At 33.7% G+C, this 15173-nt stretch overlaps 1 protein-coding gene and 1 long non-coding RNA gene across 2 annotated transcripts; one reads left to right on the forward strand and one right to left on the reverse strand.

Annotated features, from left to right (window-relative positions):
* On the reverse strand, window positions 5969-8636 carry LOC110268642. Its single transcript, XR_002356917.1, has 3 exons — window positions 8494-8636; window positions 8344-8398; window positions 5969-8256 (listed from the first exon to the last, which is right to left on the reverse strand). It is a non-coding gene; the product is annotated as an uncharacterized LOC110268642 (long non-coding RNA).
* On the forward strand, window positions 10300-14347 carry LOC110269138 (disease resistance protein RGA2-like). Its single transcript, XM_021116791.1, has 2 exons — window positions 10300-12714; window positions 14237-14347. The coding sequence occupies exons 1-2, from the start codon at window positions 10300-10302 to the stop codon at window positions 14345-14347; spliced, it is 2526 nt and encodes an 841-aa protein (XP_020972450.1).

Consider the following 15173-nt stretch of genomic DNA (forward strand, 5'->3'; position numbering starts at 1 on the left):
TCATATACCTTTCTGATTGAGAAGGTTTAGAATCCCATTTTATATAGTATATACTTTGATGAAGAAATCATCCAAGTTATTTATTTTGCGTGCTTTATGATATATTCTGTTAAGAACCGTTTTGTATGATTTCAAAAGGAAAGCATAATATAATTGCTCTTCTTTTAATTTATGTTATCCTGCAAAGAACAAAGTCCCTTTCTCTCACTCTCAGCACCTCATCTATCCCATTCTCAAATTAAACTCTTACTCTTAATTAATTCCATTCAGCAACTTATCATACATTATTTTCGCCTCAATTTATTTGTGGCACACAAGTTTGACACTCTTCTGATCTGTAAGTGATTTTTTTTTCTCTAGAATGTGTCATTCAACAACCACTCTTAAAGTATTTAACTTAAAAAAAAAAAACATTTGACAATTAAACATTTAAGTTCAACAGTCTATTGACAATTAAATATAATCAAGTTACTAACAATCATGAACCATATTATTTAAACAAACAATTAACATATAATTAAGAATTTAGCATAAACATAAATTATAATTATAATACTATAATGAGGAATTAATAAGTAGATGCTAACATCTCATTGAGGCACCTAAGAGAAATAATATATAAGCAGCTTAGCCTTGAGAATTATCATGGGATTAAAAACAAAGACAATTCAAAGCCATCAATCTTTGTAAGAATTAGTTTTGGTAAAACACCTCGCACCATAAACCAAGCATGTTTTTTTGCATTATAACAGTAAAATGTAATATACAATAACTAAAGCAAAAAAATTAAAAAAGAAAATAAAAACCTATCAGAGGTAGGGGCTCAAAGTAAAGAAACTGGGGCAAACTCAAAAGCTCGAATCAATGAATCAAAACTAGATGCAGCCATGACCAGGTACCCGACAAGACTGTGATGACAAGGATCGACAGCCAGGAGACATAGCAACGATAGAGAATGACAAATCAGATCAACCGAAAAAGAAGAATTTTTTCACCGCTAGTTCTGCACGATAACGTTCTATCGGGTCATGATTATCACACTTTATTTTATAAATCCATTTGTTACTAATTCCTTTCCTTCTATCCGGGAGTGGGACAAGCTCCCACGTCTTGTTTCTGCATAGTATTTCCATTTTTTCTTATATGGCCGTCATCCATAAAGAAGAATGTGGATTTTCAACAGCCTCTTGAAAGGTTGATGGTTCTCCATCTTCAATAACAAAACAATATGCATAATGGCAAGTTATGGTATAGTCGGCATGCCATGATGGTTTTCTCAGTTCAGGTGTTGTTCTGCGAGCTTCAGCTGGTCCTTGTTCAACTTGCTCAAGTTCTACTTCAAAAGAGTTCTTTTTTCTAGATTTATCATTCATTTATATTGTAGTAGTTTCTTTAGTGCTACTGTTGTTTTTTTGCTCCTTTTGCAACTTGTTTTCAGCAAATATAACATCTCTACTGAGAATAACAGCATAGCCCAAGAAGATATACTTTCTTGATTTAGGATCAAGCTTTGTTCTTTCTTCGATATTGAACATCACATAAATAGGACATCCAAACATATAGAGAGAAGAATAATCAGGTGGCTTACCTTGCCACATCTCCATTGGAGTTTTCAACCCAATTGCTGTTGACGGGGATCTGTTAATCACAGGATGTTTTGACTGCTTCTGTCCAGAAAGAATTGGCTAATCCTGCAGTCCGCAACATAGCTCGACTTCTTCTTAGAAGAGTTTTGTTCATCCGCTCTACAACACCATTTTGTTGAGGTATATATGCAACTGTAAATTGCCTCTGAATACCCTTATGCTTGCAAAATGCAATGATCACCATCAGTGCATTCTCCTCCATTGTCGGTCCTCATGCACTTTATTTTCTTCTCACTTTCAGGCTCTATTCGTGCTTTAAACTCCTTAAATACTAGAAACACATCTGACTTCTTCTTGATGGAAAATACCCAGATTCTTCGTGAGTAATCATCTATGAAGGAGACAAAATATTTTGCTCTTTCTAGTGATAATTCTAGTGATTCTCACACATTAGAATGAATCAAGTCTAGTACGTGCTTGCTTTTAGCGGTTGATCTTTTAAACTTCAATCTATGCTGTTTGCTTGTCCCAAGTGCTCATAGAAAGGTAGATTCATCGTTTTAAACCCTGGAAGGAGATTATGTTATGCAAGAACCTATATAGAGCATGTTCTGACATATGGTTTAATTTGCGATGCCACAATATCATTGTGTCTTCTTGGTCTACAAATGTAACTGATGCTTCTGCGTCTCGAACTGTATCTCTAGAAAGCAAGTAGAGATTGGTTGTTAGCCATTTTGCCTTCATGATCACACAAGCACCATTAGTCACTTTCAATGATCCAATTTCAATATTAATCTTGTACCCTTAAGAATCCAACCGCTCAACGGATAACAAATTTTTTCTCAGGCCATTCACATGTCTTACACCTTGAACTGTATGGATAGAACCATCAAACATCTTAATTTTGATGGTACCGATTCCAAAAATTTCTAAGGCATGATCATCTCCCATGAGTACAGATCCTTTTGAAACAGGTTCATAAGTGCTAAACCACTCATGATGTGGAGTCATGTGATATGTTGCTGCACAATTCAATATCCAGACATCAGCTAGTGGTTTATTGTCTTCATGACCAATAGCAACTTCGATGCACAAGACATTTCCATCATCAAAGGTGTTTGCAACACAACTATGTGAGGTAGTTGCATTAGCAGTTTTTTCTATGCTCTTCTTGTTGAACCAACAATCTTTCTTCAAGTGCCCTTTCTTGCCACAGTTGTAACAAGTAAGGTTCTTCTTTCGAGACCTTGATCTACCACAATTTTGACTCCCACTAGAGCCACATTTTGTTGATCTGCCTCTCATCACCGACAAAACTTCTGCTTGCTTAGAACTTTCCATTTCGATCATCTTTATTTTGTGCCTGCTTTCTTCTTCAAGAATAGTGGCAGCAACATCATCAAATCAAAGTTGATTAGCAATATTGTTATTTGTGATATTGATGATAAGTTGATCATACGAGTCTGGTAAACTTTGGAGAAGAAGTTCAGCACGTTCATTTTCTACAATTTGACACTACATGGCTGTCAATTGTGAAAATACAGTATTAAGATTGTTGATATAATCCGTCACCGATGTAGATTCACTCATACGAAGAGTATAGAGCCTCCTTTTCATGAATATTCTATTGTGAAGTGACTTCGTTTCGTACAACTTAGTGAGTGCCTCCCAAATCGCCTTTGCTGTCTGTTTCTCCGATATGCTTGATAATACGGAATCTGCCCATAGCCAAGTGTAAATTGGCAATGACGTTCCCCTCCATCTCTTTTCACTTGTCATCAGGAGTGTCGGTAGGCCTGCCTTCTATAATTCTCCTTTCTCGAAATTGCCTTGATCTTCAGTTTTCAAAGAAAAAAGTTATTCCCATTGAATTTCTCGATCTTAAATTTTGTTTCCATGGTTCTGATACCAACTTGCCCTTTTGCAGCGGAAGATTAAGAACCTAAAGTTCTGATACCACTGTTAGGTACCAGATTTAATAGAGACAAAATAACACAACTATAATTTGTGGACGAGAAATAGATAGAACTGAACAAGAATATAGATAATAGTGAAAATAATATGACAAAGTGGTGAAATTACAGTCTCTCACAATATATAGAGAAGTTTATAATACTCTCTTACATATTATAGAAATTCATACAAAGAGATTACACACATGAGAGACCTTACTACTTTTCTCTCTAAGTTTCACTCACTAATTCTATGCAAAAACATGACATACATTAGCAAATACCTTAACTCCCTATATAGTATTTTATGGAGGTGCATTTGGTTTACAAGTTGATCAAGTTGTGCACAAATTGCACAAGTGTGTGTACTAGAGTCTTCTTTTATATTCATCTTTATCAAGTTGTATGACAAGTTGATAAATATCAACTTATGTAACAACTCATTCTTTGACTAAGTCAAATATTGCAACTAAGATAACTTATCTTCAAGTTGCAAATTTTGCATGTAATACCCTACTACGCAGAGGTTTAAGCTTAAGTCATAAAATAGAGGTAGTGAGATATTATAACCTCTAAAAGAAAACATGTACGTAATATAGTTGAAAAAATTTATAACTAGGAGCCTTGAAAGAAGGTTTAAATAAAAACCGCAAAAATAAAACACATTGCACATGGAAAAGCGCAACCGGATAAAACATAAACTACACAATAAGAAGTGGAGGATCAAAATACAAAATAGCAAGCTCTTGACTCATCCCGCGAAGTAAATACATATGTCATAACCCGAAGGAATCCCAAAATACAAAATAAACGACCTGTTTCTCCATTGTCGACCTCTAAGAGGGACCTAGTTAGCTATATATACATATAGGAGAATTCTAAATCATAATATATCATATGATATCAAAATATAAAATCCTAAAATAGATTTTGTTTGCTAGATATCTCAAATTCTCACCGAGGTGCATACCGACCTGCATATAAAAATAACAACATATATATGGTATGAGAACCGAAGGTTCTCAGTATGGTAATAGTGCCCACATACATAATATACAAGGTCCCGGAAAAGCCAAAAGCAATCCTAGAACTTCGACACTCAGATTTAAATCTTAAGGTTTATAAATAAAAAACCATAAACAGGGTAGGTTATCTAATGTTCTTATTTCTAATTCCTTTCTAACTTAAGCCCTAATTTCCACCTTTCTCCAATCCTCCAAAACTCTAGTACACAGACAAGCAAATACAAACAAAGCAAACACAAATAGGATACATATATGGCAAGTAGCAAATATAGCAGGTAAGCATGATGATCACATAGGCAAATCCAATTAATGCACAATCATTCAAAACACACATATGCATATGATGTATGCCTTTCCTACTGGCCGTGAGTTCACGTGTTGGTTAAGTTACCAGAACCCGACACATCCGGTAGCTAACCTGGACATGGTCTCTAGGTTGCGCATCCCAAGGAGGAACACAAATGAAGGAGAGTGCATTTCCACCTTCTCCTGGAGGAATTACGAATGAGTGTACTTTTCCACCTTGCAACCGGAGAAGAATGTGAGAAAAAACAATACGAAGGAGAGTGCATTTCTACCTTCCCCACATCTACATCACGACAAGAGAGAAAATCCTTCGTCCTCAACTTGCAAACCTCATGAGCAGGATGAAACTCCCGTCCTCACCACGGGCGGGATAAAACCTCCGTCTCCATCAGGACACCGCAACCACGAGCAAAATGGGTTGGAACCTCCATCATTCCCTGGTGTAAGCACCAATACAATTTTCGAGGTGACACGTAAGCAGGATCACACCCAGATCTTACCATCTCAGCCAATCCGGCCATACTCAATCATTGCCAATCTCAACATTCACCTCTCAATTTAGTCATCAACTATACGTCATGATCAATTTCGCACTTCCTCAACCATATTTCACCACTTCACACACTTTCTTCACTTCCAAGTCACCATTTTCTCAAGGTTCAACCCCCTCACTATGAATAAAACTAAGTTTAGGGTCTTAAAGGGTAAAAATAGAGGTTTAAAAGTTCAAAATCATGTTTAAAATCACAAAACTCAAGTTTTTGAAAAACAGGGCATGCGTATGCGAATCATGTCCCGTGTATGCAGAAGGGTGATTTTTCCCAACTCGCGTACGCGACCCTTGCCCGCGTACGCGAGTACCCTGGACAGAGGCGAATGGTCGCATACGCAGCCATATGTCCGCGTACGCGCCCCACACCTTTTTCTCAAAAAGTTGTTTGATGGTTATCAGTAGCTAAGAGAAATGTGGTTGAATCTTAGCCTCCTTTTCTTGTGACTGTTACTTTTTGCTTTTTCAAATAAACTTAGGAGATATTTTTACTTTTGTCTCGTATCAAATTAAGAGACATTTTCTTTTTGTCTCCTGAGTAATAGAAATAGAAGAGAAGTAGAGAGGAAGGAGTAACACCCAGATATATCCTGGTTCAGCTACCTAGTGCAATGTAGCCTATGTCCAGTCTCCATCACAATTATGATGGAATTTCACTAACTTTTTTAACACATTACATACACCAAAACTTTTTTAACACATTACATACACCAATGTTTCCCTAGGATCTACCCAATCCTATTTGGAACAAATCCAGATTCTAACCCAATCTAAATTTGACTAGGACTCAACCTATCTTTCAACAGCCAAGTGCTAACCCAACTTGTAAGGGAATCCCCACAGGATTATGAAATAAAACAGAAAGATGTACAAAGAAAATCTGAGACATCTTATGGCCTTTTCTCCTAATTTAACTCACTGCCTTTTACCTTTTATTGGCTTTTTCTTACAAACCTCACCATGTTTGCCTTTTTCAATGAAACTCAGACAAATTAAACTGAGAAAAAGAAAATACTAATGAACAACATGAAGGAGGAGAAATCAACAAGCTTAGGAAGCTATGAGAACCGAACTCTGTGCTTTGTTCTTTCTCTCTTACTTTCAACCCTTGGCCGTTCACTCTTATTATAGAAGAGTGAATCTTCCAAGGTTGAAGCTAGTTCAAGGTCCATACTATCTTCTTCTTCTTTACAGAGCTTGCAACGGCTTTGTCAGTGATGAGAGAGAGATCCGAATTTGTTGAATGCAACTTATCCCTTCTCTCTCATCCTTTTTCTTCAAGCTTCTTCAATCTTGACCGTAGAGCTTTGTTTTGGCTCCAGGTTTTGATTTGGACTGTGGATGAGCTTCTGACTATAGTTGACTTCACTTTCTCCATGGTTGCTTGATTTGTGCTTGAGACTTCGTGGATTTCTTCTTGGTTCCTCGATGTAGCCAAATGAGAGAAGATACTTTCTTGAAATGCTCTGACCATATGAAAACTGGCTACTTGGTTGTAGCTTTTTAATTTCTTCTTGCTTAGATTTGGAAACAAACCTTTTGTTCTTCAACCTACCATAGCTTCTGCACTTTCCTTTTCTTTCTTTCTTCCTTGTCTATGACGTGACTGAAGTGAAAGGAGAGAGGAGAGAGAAGAAAGGATTTGGCTTTCAGTGGAAGCTTCAAGGAAATTAATTGAAATGAATTTAGGGTTCAAGTATTTGAAGGTGGGAAGTATAGGTTACCGAATGGGCTTGAAGGATTTGGGCCATCTATCTTTCTTTGGTTCATGGATGTGTGATGGGACTTGGCTTAATTATGGTGGACCAATGTATGTTTTACAATGGGCTTAATCATTTGTTCCTTGGGCCAAGATGTTTAATTTATTTTCCTGCACACTTAAACAAATAAGTTATACAAACAATTGATAATTAGCTTATAATGTTTGTACATCACAGAAATTAGTTTTTCAAACTCAACACTGTTAATGCTGCAGAATTTACATTTAAACACCAAACTTCCAACGCGTATAGCTTTTTTGTAAAAAAAAAAATTTTCATCATTCTTCAAACGGTGTAAATTTCACGGACGCAATTTTCAATTGAAACAAATTTGGAAAAACTTGAGGATTCGAAAGCCGAGTTATGGCCCGCCGAAGTTCAGTAAAAAATCAGATTTTTTCTCAAAAATACCAACCTCTATTTTTACCAAATTTTCTTTTTCAAACCAAACCACTATCAACCAAAATACTTCCAAAACACTTATAATCAATGCCAAATGCTTATCAACCTTTAATCAATCATTCAACCATTTAAACTATTCAATTCTCAATTTCTCAACTCATTCAAGATTCTCAATTTAATATACTTTAAGTCAATACTCATCAATAATTACACAACAATATTTCTACATATAACAACTCATACTCATTCAACCAATTCATACTCATACCTAACCAATTCTCATTTACTCCGTGACCCATCAATACACAAATTCATGAATTTCAACCCCAAGAATTCATAATCAACATAATCTCATTCTCAATCATTAAAATATCATCATTAAATCACCAATCACCAACCCATTTTAAGACCACTCAATATTTTTATTAAGGTTACTAACTCATAACATACATACATGCTTCAACCTATCTTATAGTCATCTAGCCTATGTTTTCACAAGACATTATATATTATATACGGGAAACCAAAACCATACCTTGACCGATTTCTCTCTACGCCAAAGACACCTTAAATATGCAAGACCACAAGTCTTCACCACCAAAATTCAGCAACCAAGACTCAATCCAAGCTTTCAATCACCTCAATTATGTTCCACAATTACATATTCACTACCTAATATACATTATCGCATACATATACACAAACTTAATACTTAACCACAATTAATCAAGAAATTCACTATGGTTTGAGAATCCTCACCTTACCAACGAAAAATTGGGTCAAAACTCGGCAAGCCTACTAGGTTAGCTTGATCCTAAACATCAAAACCAATAAAATCTCAACACCCAAATCATAGGATTTTTGAAATTGGGGGAGGAGAGAATCAAAACTGAAAAGTGACTTCCTTACCTAATTGAGTACTGGGCTTTGTAGAGCTTGACACTGCGGTCGCGTGGCCGCATACGGTGCTGCGATCGGAGCTCCGGATCAAAAGTTATATGAAGTTAAACTTTAGCCAAGGGTTTGTAAATTTGTGCTTTATTCTTCCCCCTTCTCCCTTGTGCACCGTGTTTCTCATCATATGGGGAGAGGGGATGCTGAGTTGCTTAAGTAAAATGGGGTTGGGTTGGGTCATGGGCCCGATTTAGATCCGGTTCAACTGGTTTGGTCCGTTCGAACCTGAGGTCTTTGCGTTAAAGCAAGGTGGATCTTCCGCTACGACAACTTGTCCTTTAGTAGTAATAGGATAAATAATTATATATATTATAAAAGCAAAACCAAGCACTTATTAAGTTATCATACTAAGGACTAATAATTATATATATTATACTAAAAATAATTATATTTAAATTAAAGCAATATAATTTAAAAATATAAAATATTATTTTTATTTTTTCATAATAATATTGTATTTGTTTATTTTATAGTTAATTTTGATATACTAACAATATAAGATATTTTACATAAGTATCAATCACCTCTCTTCTTTTGAATAACCATTTCATGCTGTTAATATAAAAAATAATTATTTTTGCTGACGTAGCGTTACATAATTAAATATAATGTATCCAAATTTTAATTTTATTATAATTGTAAATATTTATTTAATTATTACCGGGTCAAACGGTTCAACTAGTAACTCATCGGTTGAACCATTAACCCAGTAACTTAGTCGGATCGATTACCGGTTCGGTTTTGATAACTATGATTTAACTGTAAAATTTAACTTTCTAATATTTTTGAATAATAATTTATTTATTGGATACTTATTTATTAATTTTACGGGTTTTACAACTAGAACTTTGACTATACAAGTTGGACAACTTGCAAGTAGTTTCATGAGTCTTCTAACTTAATAAGGACCATTTGCATCATACTTGATTCTAGACCAAGTTTAAGTTCTATAATGTTCTTTAATTTTCTTAAAACTTCATCATGCTCTACTTGTATCATTTGTAACCTCTAGCCATTTTTGTTGATTTCAAACCAAAAGAAGAATTTTGCTTCTTCTTTTCACATATGTTACTAATTTGTTGAAAGACTATGGCCTTGGTGATGCCAAACCTACGAGTACACCTATGAAATACACATCCAAACTATCCAAGATAGTGGCTCTTCCTTACATTAACGTCTTAGGTTATCGTCTATTAGTGGACAGATTAGTATATTTGACAACAATACGACCTGATATTTGCTATGTTGTTGGCAAATTAAGTCCATGCTTAGATTGTCCTACCACTGCACACTACCAAACAGCAATTTAAGTTCTCATGTACCTTAAAAACACCCCTGCTACTGGACTTCTATTCCCTGTCTCACCTGACCTTAGTTTGAAAGGATTTATTAATATTAATTGGGCCTCATGTCCAGACATTGATGTTGATTGTCATGTGGTTCGCAAGAGAGCTGCATCTTGTCTGATCAAATTACTTCCAATTTCGAGCAAGAATCAGACAACAGATATACTCATAAAGCAGTGTGGCCAAATTGACTATACCAAATCGATTTTAATAACTCAAAGAATAAACCACTTATATTTTATTAGGAGATTTTTTATGTTATACTATACAATGTTGTTTTTTCATTAACTAGGAAATTAACTACTTTACTAGTAATTTTTACATTGTGCAATTGTAATTTTTTTTATCCGTTGTGTGGTTAACCTTTCTTTTCCATCTTATACTTTTTTGCTAGGTTGTTTTCACTAATTCTCCAATGGCTGATGTTGTTTCTGGTGTGGCATCAACACTCTTAGGCAATCTAGCAACAAAATCTTTTCAAGAGATTGCTCTGGCATGTGGTCTTAAAGATGATGTAAAAAAGTTTGAAAGTTCTTTGAGAATCATCAAAGCATATCTCATAGATGCTGAGAACAAGCAAGCAAAAAACCACAGTATAGATGAGTGGTTGAAGCAACTCAGAGAGGCATTTGATGAAGCTGGTGACATATTAGATGAAATAGAGTATGAAGCAAAACTTAATGAAGTGGTCAAAATGTATGGAAGCATTTGCACGAAGGTCCGCCGGTTCTTCTCATATACAAGTAATCCACTTGCATTTCGCATCAGGATGGCTCACAAAATCAAAGATATGAAACAGAAGATGGATGAAAAAATAAGAGAAGGGAGAGACTTGGGTATAGTTGAACAATATGTCAACACTCCAACTCTTGAACACAATTTACCATGGCGAGAAACTGCTTCTTCATTGTCTTCCCGTGTGTGTGGTAGACTTGAAGAGAAAGAGGAGATTATAAAGTCATTGATGACACAAAAATCAGAAGCTAATAGTATTGATGTGATCTCAATTGTTGGGATCGGAGGTTTGGGAAAAACTACACTTGCACAAATGGTTTACAATGATATCTCAGTGAATGAGCATTTTGATCCCTTAATCTGGGTGTGTGTATCTGATGATTTTGATGTCAAGAAGCTAATACAAAGAATCATTCATGTGGCCTCAAAGGGAGAGAATTTCGTGGATGCAAATTCTAGTTTGGAATATATGATATCTCTTCTCAAGCGAACGTTGTGTGGTAAAAAATTCTTACTCGTGTTAGACGATGTTTGGAATGAAATCCACAGCAAATGGAATGAATTGAGAAATCACTTGTTAGGAGTAGGTGGTGACAAAGGCAGCAAAATTATAGTGACCACTCGTAGCAGAAATGTTGTTGACATTGTGGGGAGTAATCTTGTAATAAAATTAGAAGGACTTCCTGAGAATGAATGTTGGAGGCTGTTTACAAAATGTGCATTCCAAGAAGAGAAGGAAGAAGAGAAGTACCCAAGGCTAAAGCAAATTGGGGAGCAAATTGTTAAAAAATGCAAAGGGGTGCCCTTGGCTATAACAACTTTGGGTTGCTTGCTTAGATCAAAATCCCATGATGAAAATGAATGGAGAAAAATAAGGGATAGTGAGGTGTGGAATCTCAATCAAGAAGAAAGTGACATTTTGCCATCACTCAAATTGAGTTACAATCACTTGCCACCAGAAGTAAAGCAATGTTTTTCATACTGCTCTTGTTTTCCAAAGGATTATGAATATGATGGTATTGAGTTGATTATGTTCTGGATGGCTCATGGACTCCTCCAACCTTCACGCGAAGAGGAAGATGCAGAAGATATTGGAGAGTTATATCTTAAAAAGCTTGTTTCAACATCTTTACTTCAAATTGATGAAGTATATTCTTTCTTGTTTCCCAAGATTGGAAATTTGATGGCATTTAAAAATCTCAAAATGCATGATCTTGTACATGATCTTGCAAAATTAACAATGAAAGAGTCAAGCAGAACAAGAACCGTTGTGCAAGAGGGGCAACAAGAAGCATCAATAGAATGGACCTCCGAGAAGTTCAACTATCTGAGGGTGTTGCACCTAACAAAAGATATGGAGTTGAGCTCGTTTCCTGATGATTGCTTTGCCACAATGAAGAAGCACCTGAGATATCTCTTTCTTGGAAATTGTCCTAGTTTGAAAAAGCTTCCTGATTCCATTTGTAAGCTTCAAAGTTTGCAGAGTTTGGGCCTTCATTGTGACAGCCTTCAAGAACTTCCCAAAAACATGAACAAACTCATCTATCTACAATATTTGCTTTTGATGGGAATCAAAATTACAAGTTTGTCTTCAATGAATATAGGGCGCTTCCAACAACTCAAATTCTTGTATCTTTTCAATTGTTCAAGGTTAGTGTCCGTACCAAGTGCTGTTGGTCGCTTGACTACTTTAAAGAAGCTGGTCTTTCTTTGGTGTGAAGAGCTGGTGAATTTTGAGGATGAGGAGGAAGAAGGAAAGCAACATGTGCAAGTAAATAATTTAAACCTTCAATTATTCTCAATCGCTGGATCAAAAAAGTTGAATGCTTTACCAAAATGGCTTGAAAGAGCTACTAAATTGCAATATTTGAGTATAAGCATAACAGGGATAAAATCATTGCCCACAAGGTTGTCGATGACCTCTCTTGAACAACTTTATATCGATCGGTGTGAAGAAATGTCATCTCTTCCTAACATGGATCAAACTCATCATCTTCAATATTTAAAGATATATTATTGTCCCGAATTATATGAAAGGTACAATGAGGAGACAGGTCCAGATTGGCTCAAAATTGCTCATATCCCACAATGCGAGGTTAGTTCAAATAATCTCTCTCATAATATTACAAATCTAACCATACTGGTTTATTATTATTATTATTATTTCAATTTTTGCATGAATAATTAATTGTTGGAATTTTAATTAACCAGTTAGTGTTATATCTTACTCTCCATATAATTAATTCTAGAACTTTTTAAATTGACAATATAATTTTCTTTCTAAATAATTGGGTATAATTTATATATAAAAGGTATGGTAGAGTGAACTAATTAGTCCTTATAATATGGAATACTTCCAAATTTTGAAAATGCAATATAATATAGGTTATAAATTTATACTTTCAACTTGAGTCACACCCTAGACATGTTTCATTTTAATTTTAAGAAAATAATGATATTAAGATATTAAAATCAAAATTTTTATTAAATGAAATAAAATTCCTTCTGTTAGTCTGTTGGTAAAAATTTTTTCAAAGTTAGTTAATCATTGCTTTTAGTTATAAAGATTTTTTTTTTTTTAACTTTTCCGATTGTTCATATCACATTGGTCAAATTCTTTCTTTTGGAGGGTGCGTAAATTGAATTTTTTTAAATAATAAAAATTAAATTTTAAATTTTTACGTTATAAAAATTATGATATTATATTATAATACTATTAAAAAAAACATAAACTGATAAAAAATATACACAAACAATTATATCTAACAATAATAATAATTATTAGTAATTCATACTAGTATATATAATTTGGATTCTACGATAATTATTATTATGGTGATTATATATTGTTAAAATTAAAATTATATATGTAACACCGTAATATTCAAATCCTTATACTCGAGTCATAAGTTAATAATAATAAGGTGGTATAACTCTCAAAGGGGAATTTTAACACATAATTACAAATAAAATTGAAAGGAGTATTAATCGAGAAGCTTGAAAAGAGTAAAAATAAAATCGCGAATTCGTAGCGCTCACGTATCGACAGTGAAGAAGAAGAAAGCAGTTCTTGTCAATTGTTTGAATTTCTTTTTAATAATCTTTCTAAATAAATACATCAAATCGATTAACATTATTATGGCTGCAGCACATGTCTTGAATTTTAGTTATGAATCTTAATATTACCGCTAATAATGGTAACTCTTTCAATTACTACGTATTATGAATTATTGTATTGAAAAGCACAATAAGCTAATTATTATGTGAAATACAAAGAATGAATAACTCTTAATCATTTGAATATTGACTATACATTATTTAAAATGAGCACAAAATTTTATTATTATTGTAATTATAGGAGTTGATGCATGAATCTTTATTTTTGGATAGTGAAATACTTTTTTATTGTCAATTGACAGAAAATGGAAATTTAGAAAATTATAAAACAATTTAATTATATTTAGTATATATATGCATGGTTGAATTAAAGCTCAAGTTATTTTAATTTCATAAGCACTAGTCTGTCTAGTGGCCATGAATTATTGCTTTGTTGATAATAATAGCATTATCTTTGCCTAATGGTTGTGTTCTAATAATTGCTTTGTTTGGCAACTTAGATCATATCTTTGAAGGAGCAGATTGAGAAGATTATTGACATGAATAGGAAGTCATTGATAAAGCTTAGAAATCAAGCAAGAGTAGACACCACAACTAACTCACAATCTTAAGATGATAACTTAATGAGTTTCTCATCTTATAAATTTCTCACTTTTTCTTATTTTCTTTGATGTGAGACTAACTCTATGCACTCCTCACACTTGCAATACTAACTGTCTTTAGCTACAACTACTTTATAAATGCTTTAATTTGTGTGGTTCGATTGGTTTTGTATGTCCCATTTTCTTTTAAAACTGAAAGAAAGCTATGTAGCTGGTCACCTCAAACTTTTGGGTGTTGAGTTTAGAAGTAGTTTGAATATGTCAAGGTTTTAATTGTTCTACATTTCTATCTATTTTATTCAATTTTTAATTCGGTGTTACAGCTAAAATTTCTAATCACATTTGATTGTGCAAACAAATTTTACATCCAAGCATGCATTTAATTATTTCATTCATCCTTATTACAATTATAAAATGGTTAAATAACTTTTATAAAATACATGTTATTTTACTTTAGTTCTTGTAATTACTTTTCTTTTGATTCACTAAAATCTATTAACCTTTTAGTAGCTTGGAAATTAGAGACTTATAAAATATGGTCAAAAATAATTAAAATAACAAAAGGATTATTGAAATTCTATTAATTAATATTAATATATTTGTTAATTCAACTATGTTAGGTGTACACTAAAATTAACTACTAAAATTAGTTTCTAGTATAAAATAGACATTAAAATACAGAATAGTGAGAATACACATTAAAAATAAATTAAACTATATATATACCTATAGAAAAATACATAATGATTAATTTTAGTGTATAAATTAAATAATATTTTTGTTGTTAACTAGAAGACATTGGAGAGTTGTATATTAATAAGCTGGTTTCGCTTCT

The sequence above is a fragment of the Arachis ipaensis genome, chromosome B02 (genome assembly GCF_000816755.2).
Source record: "Arachis ipaensis cultivar K30076 chromosome B02, Araip1.1, whole genome shotgun sequence".
In the NCBI taxonomy this organism is placed as follows: Eukaryota; Viridiplantae; Streptophyta; class Magnoliopsida; order Fabales; family Fabaceae; genus Arachis; species Arachis ipaensis.

Coding starts and splice junctions, on each gene's coding strand:
- LOC110269138 (XM_021116791.1), top strand. CDS start 10,300: ATGGCTGATGTTGTTTCTGGTGTGGCATCAACACTCTTAGGCAATCTA. Junction 12,715..14,236: donor CTCATATCCCACAATGCGAG/GTTAGTTCAAAT, acceptor TTGGCAACTTAG/ATCATATCTTTGAAGGAGCA.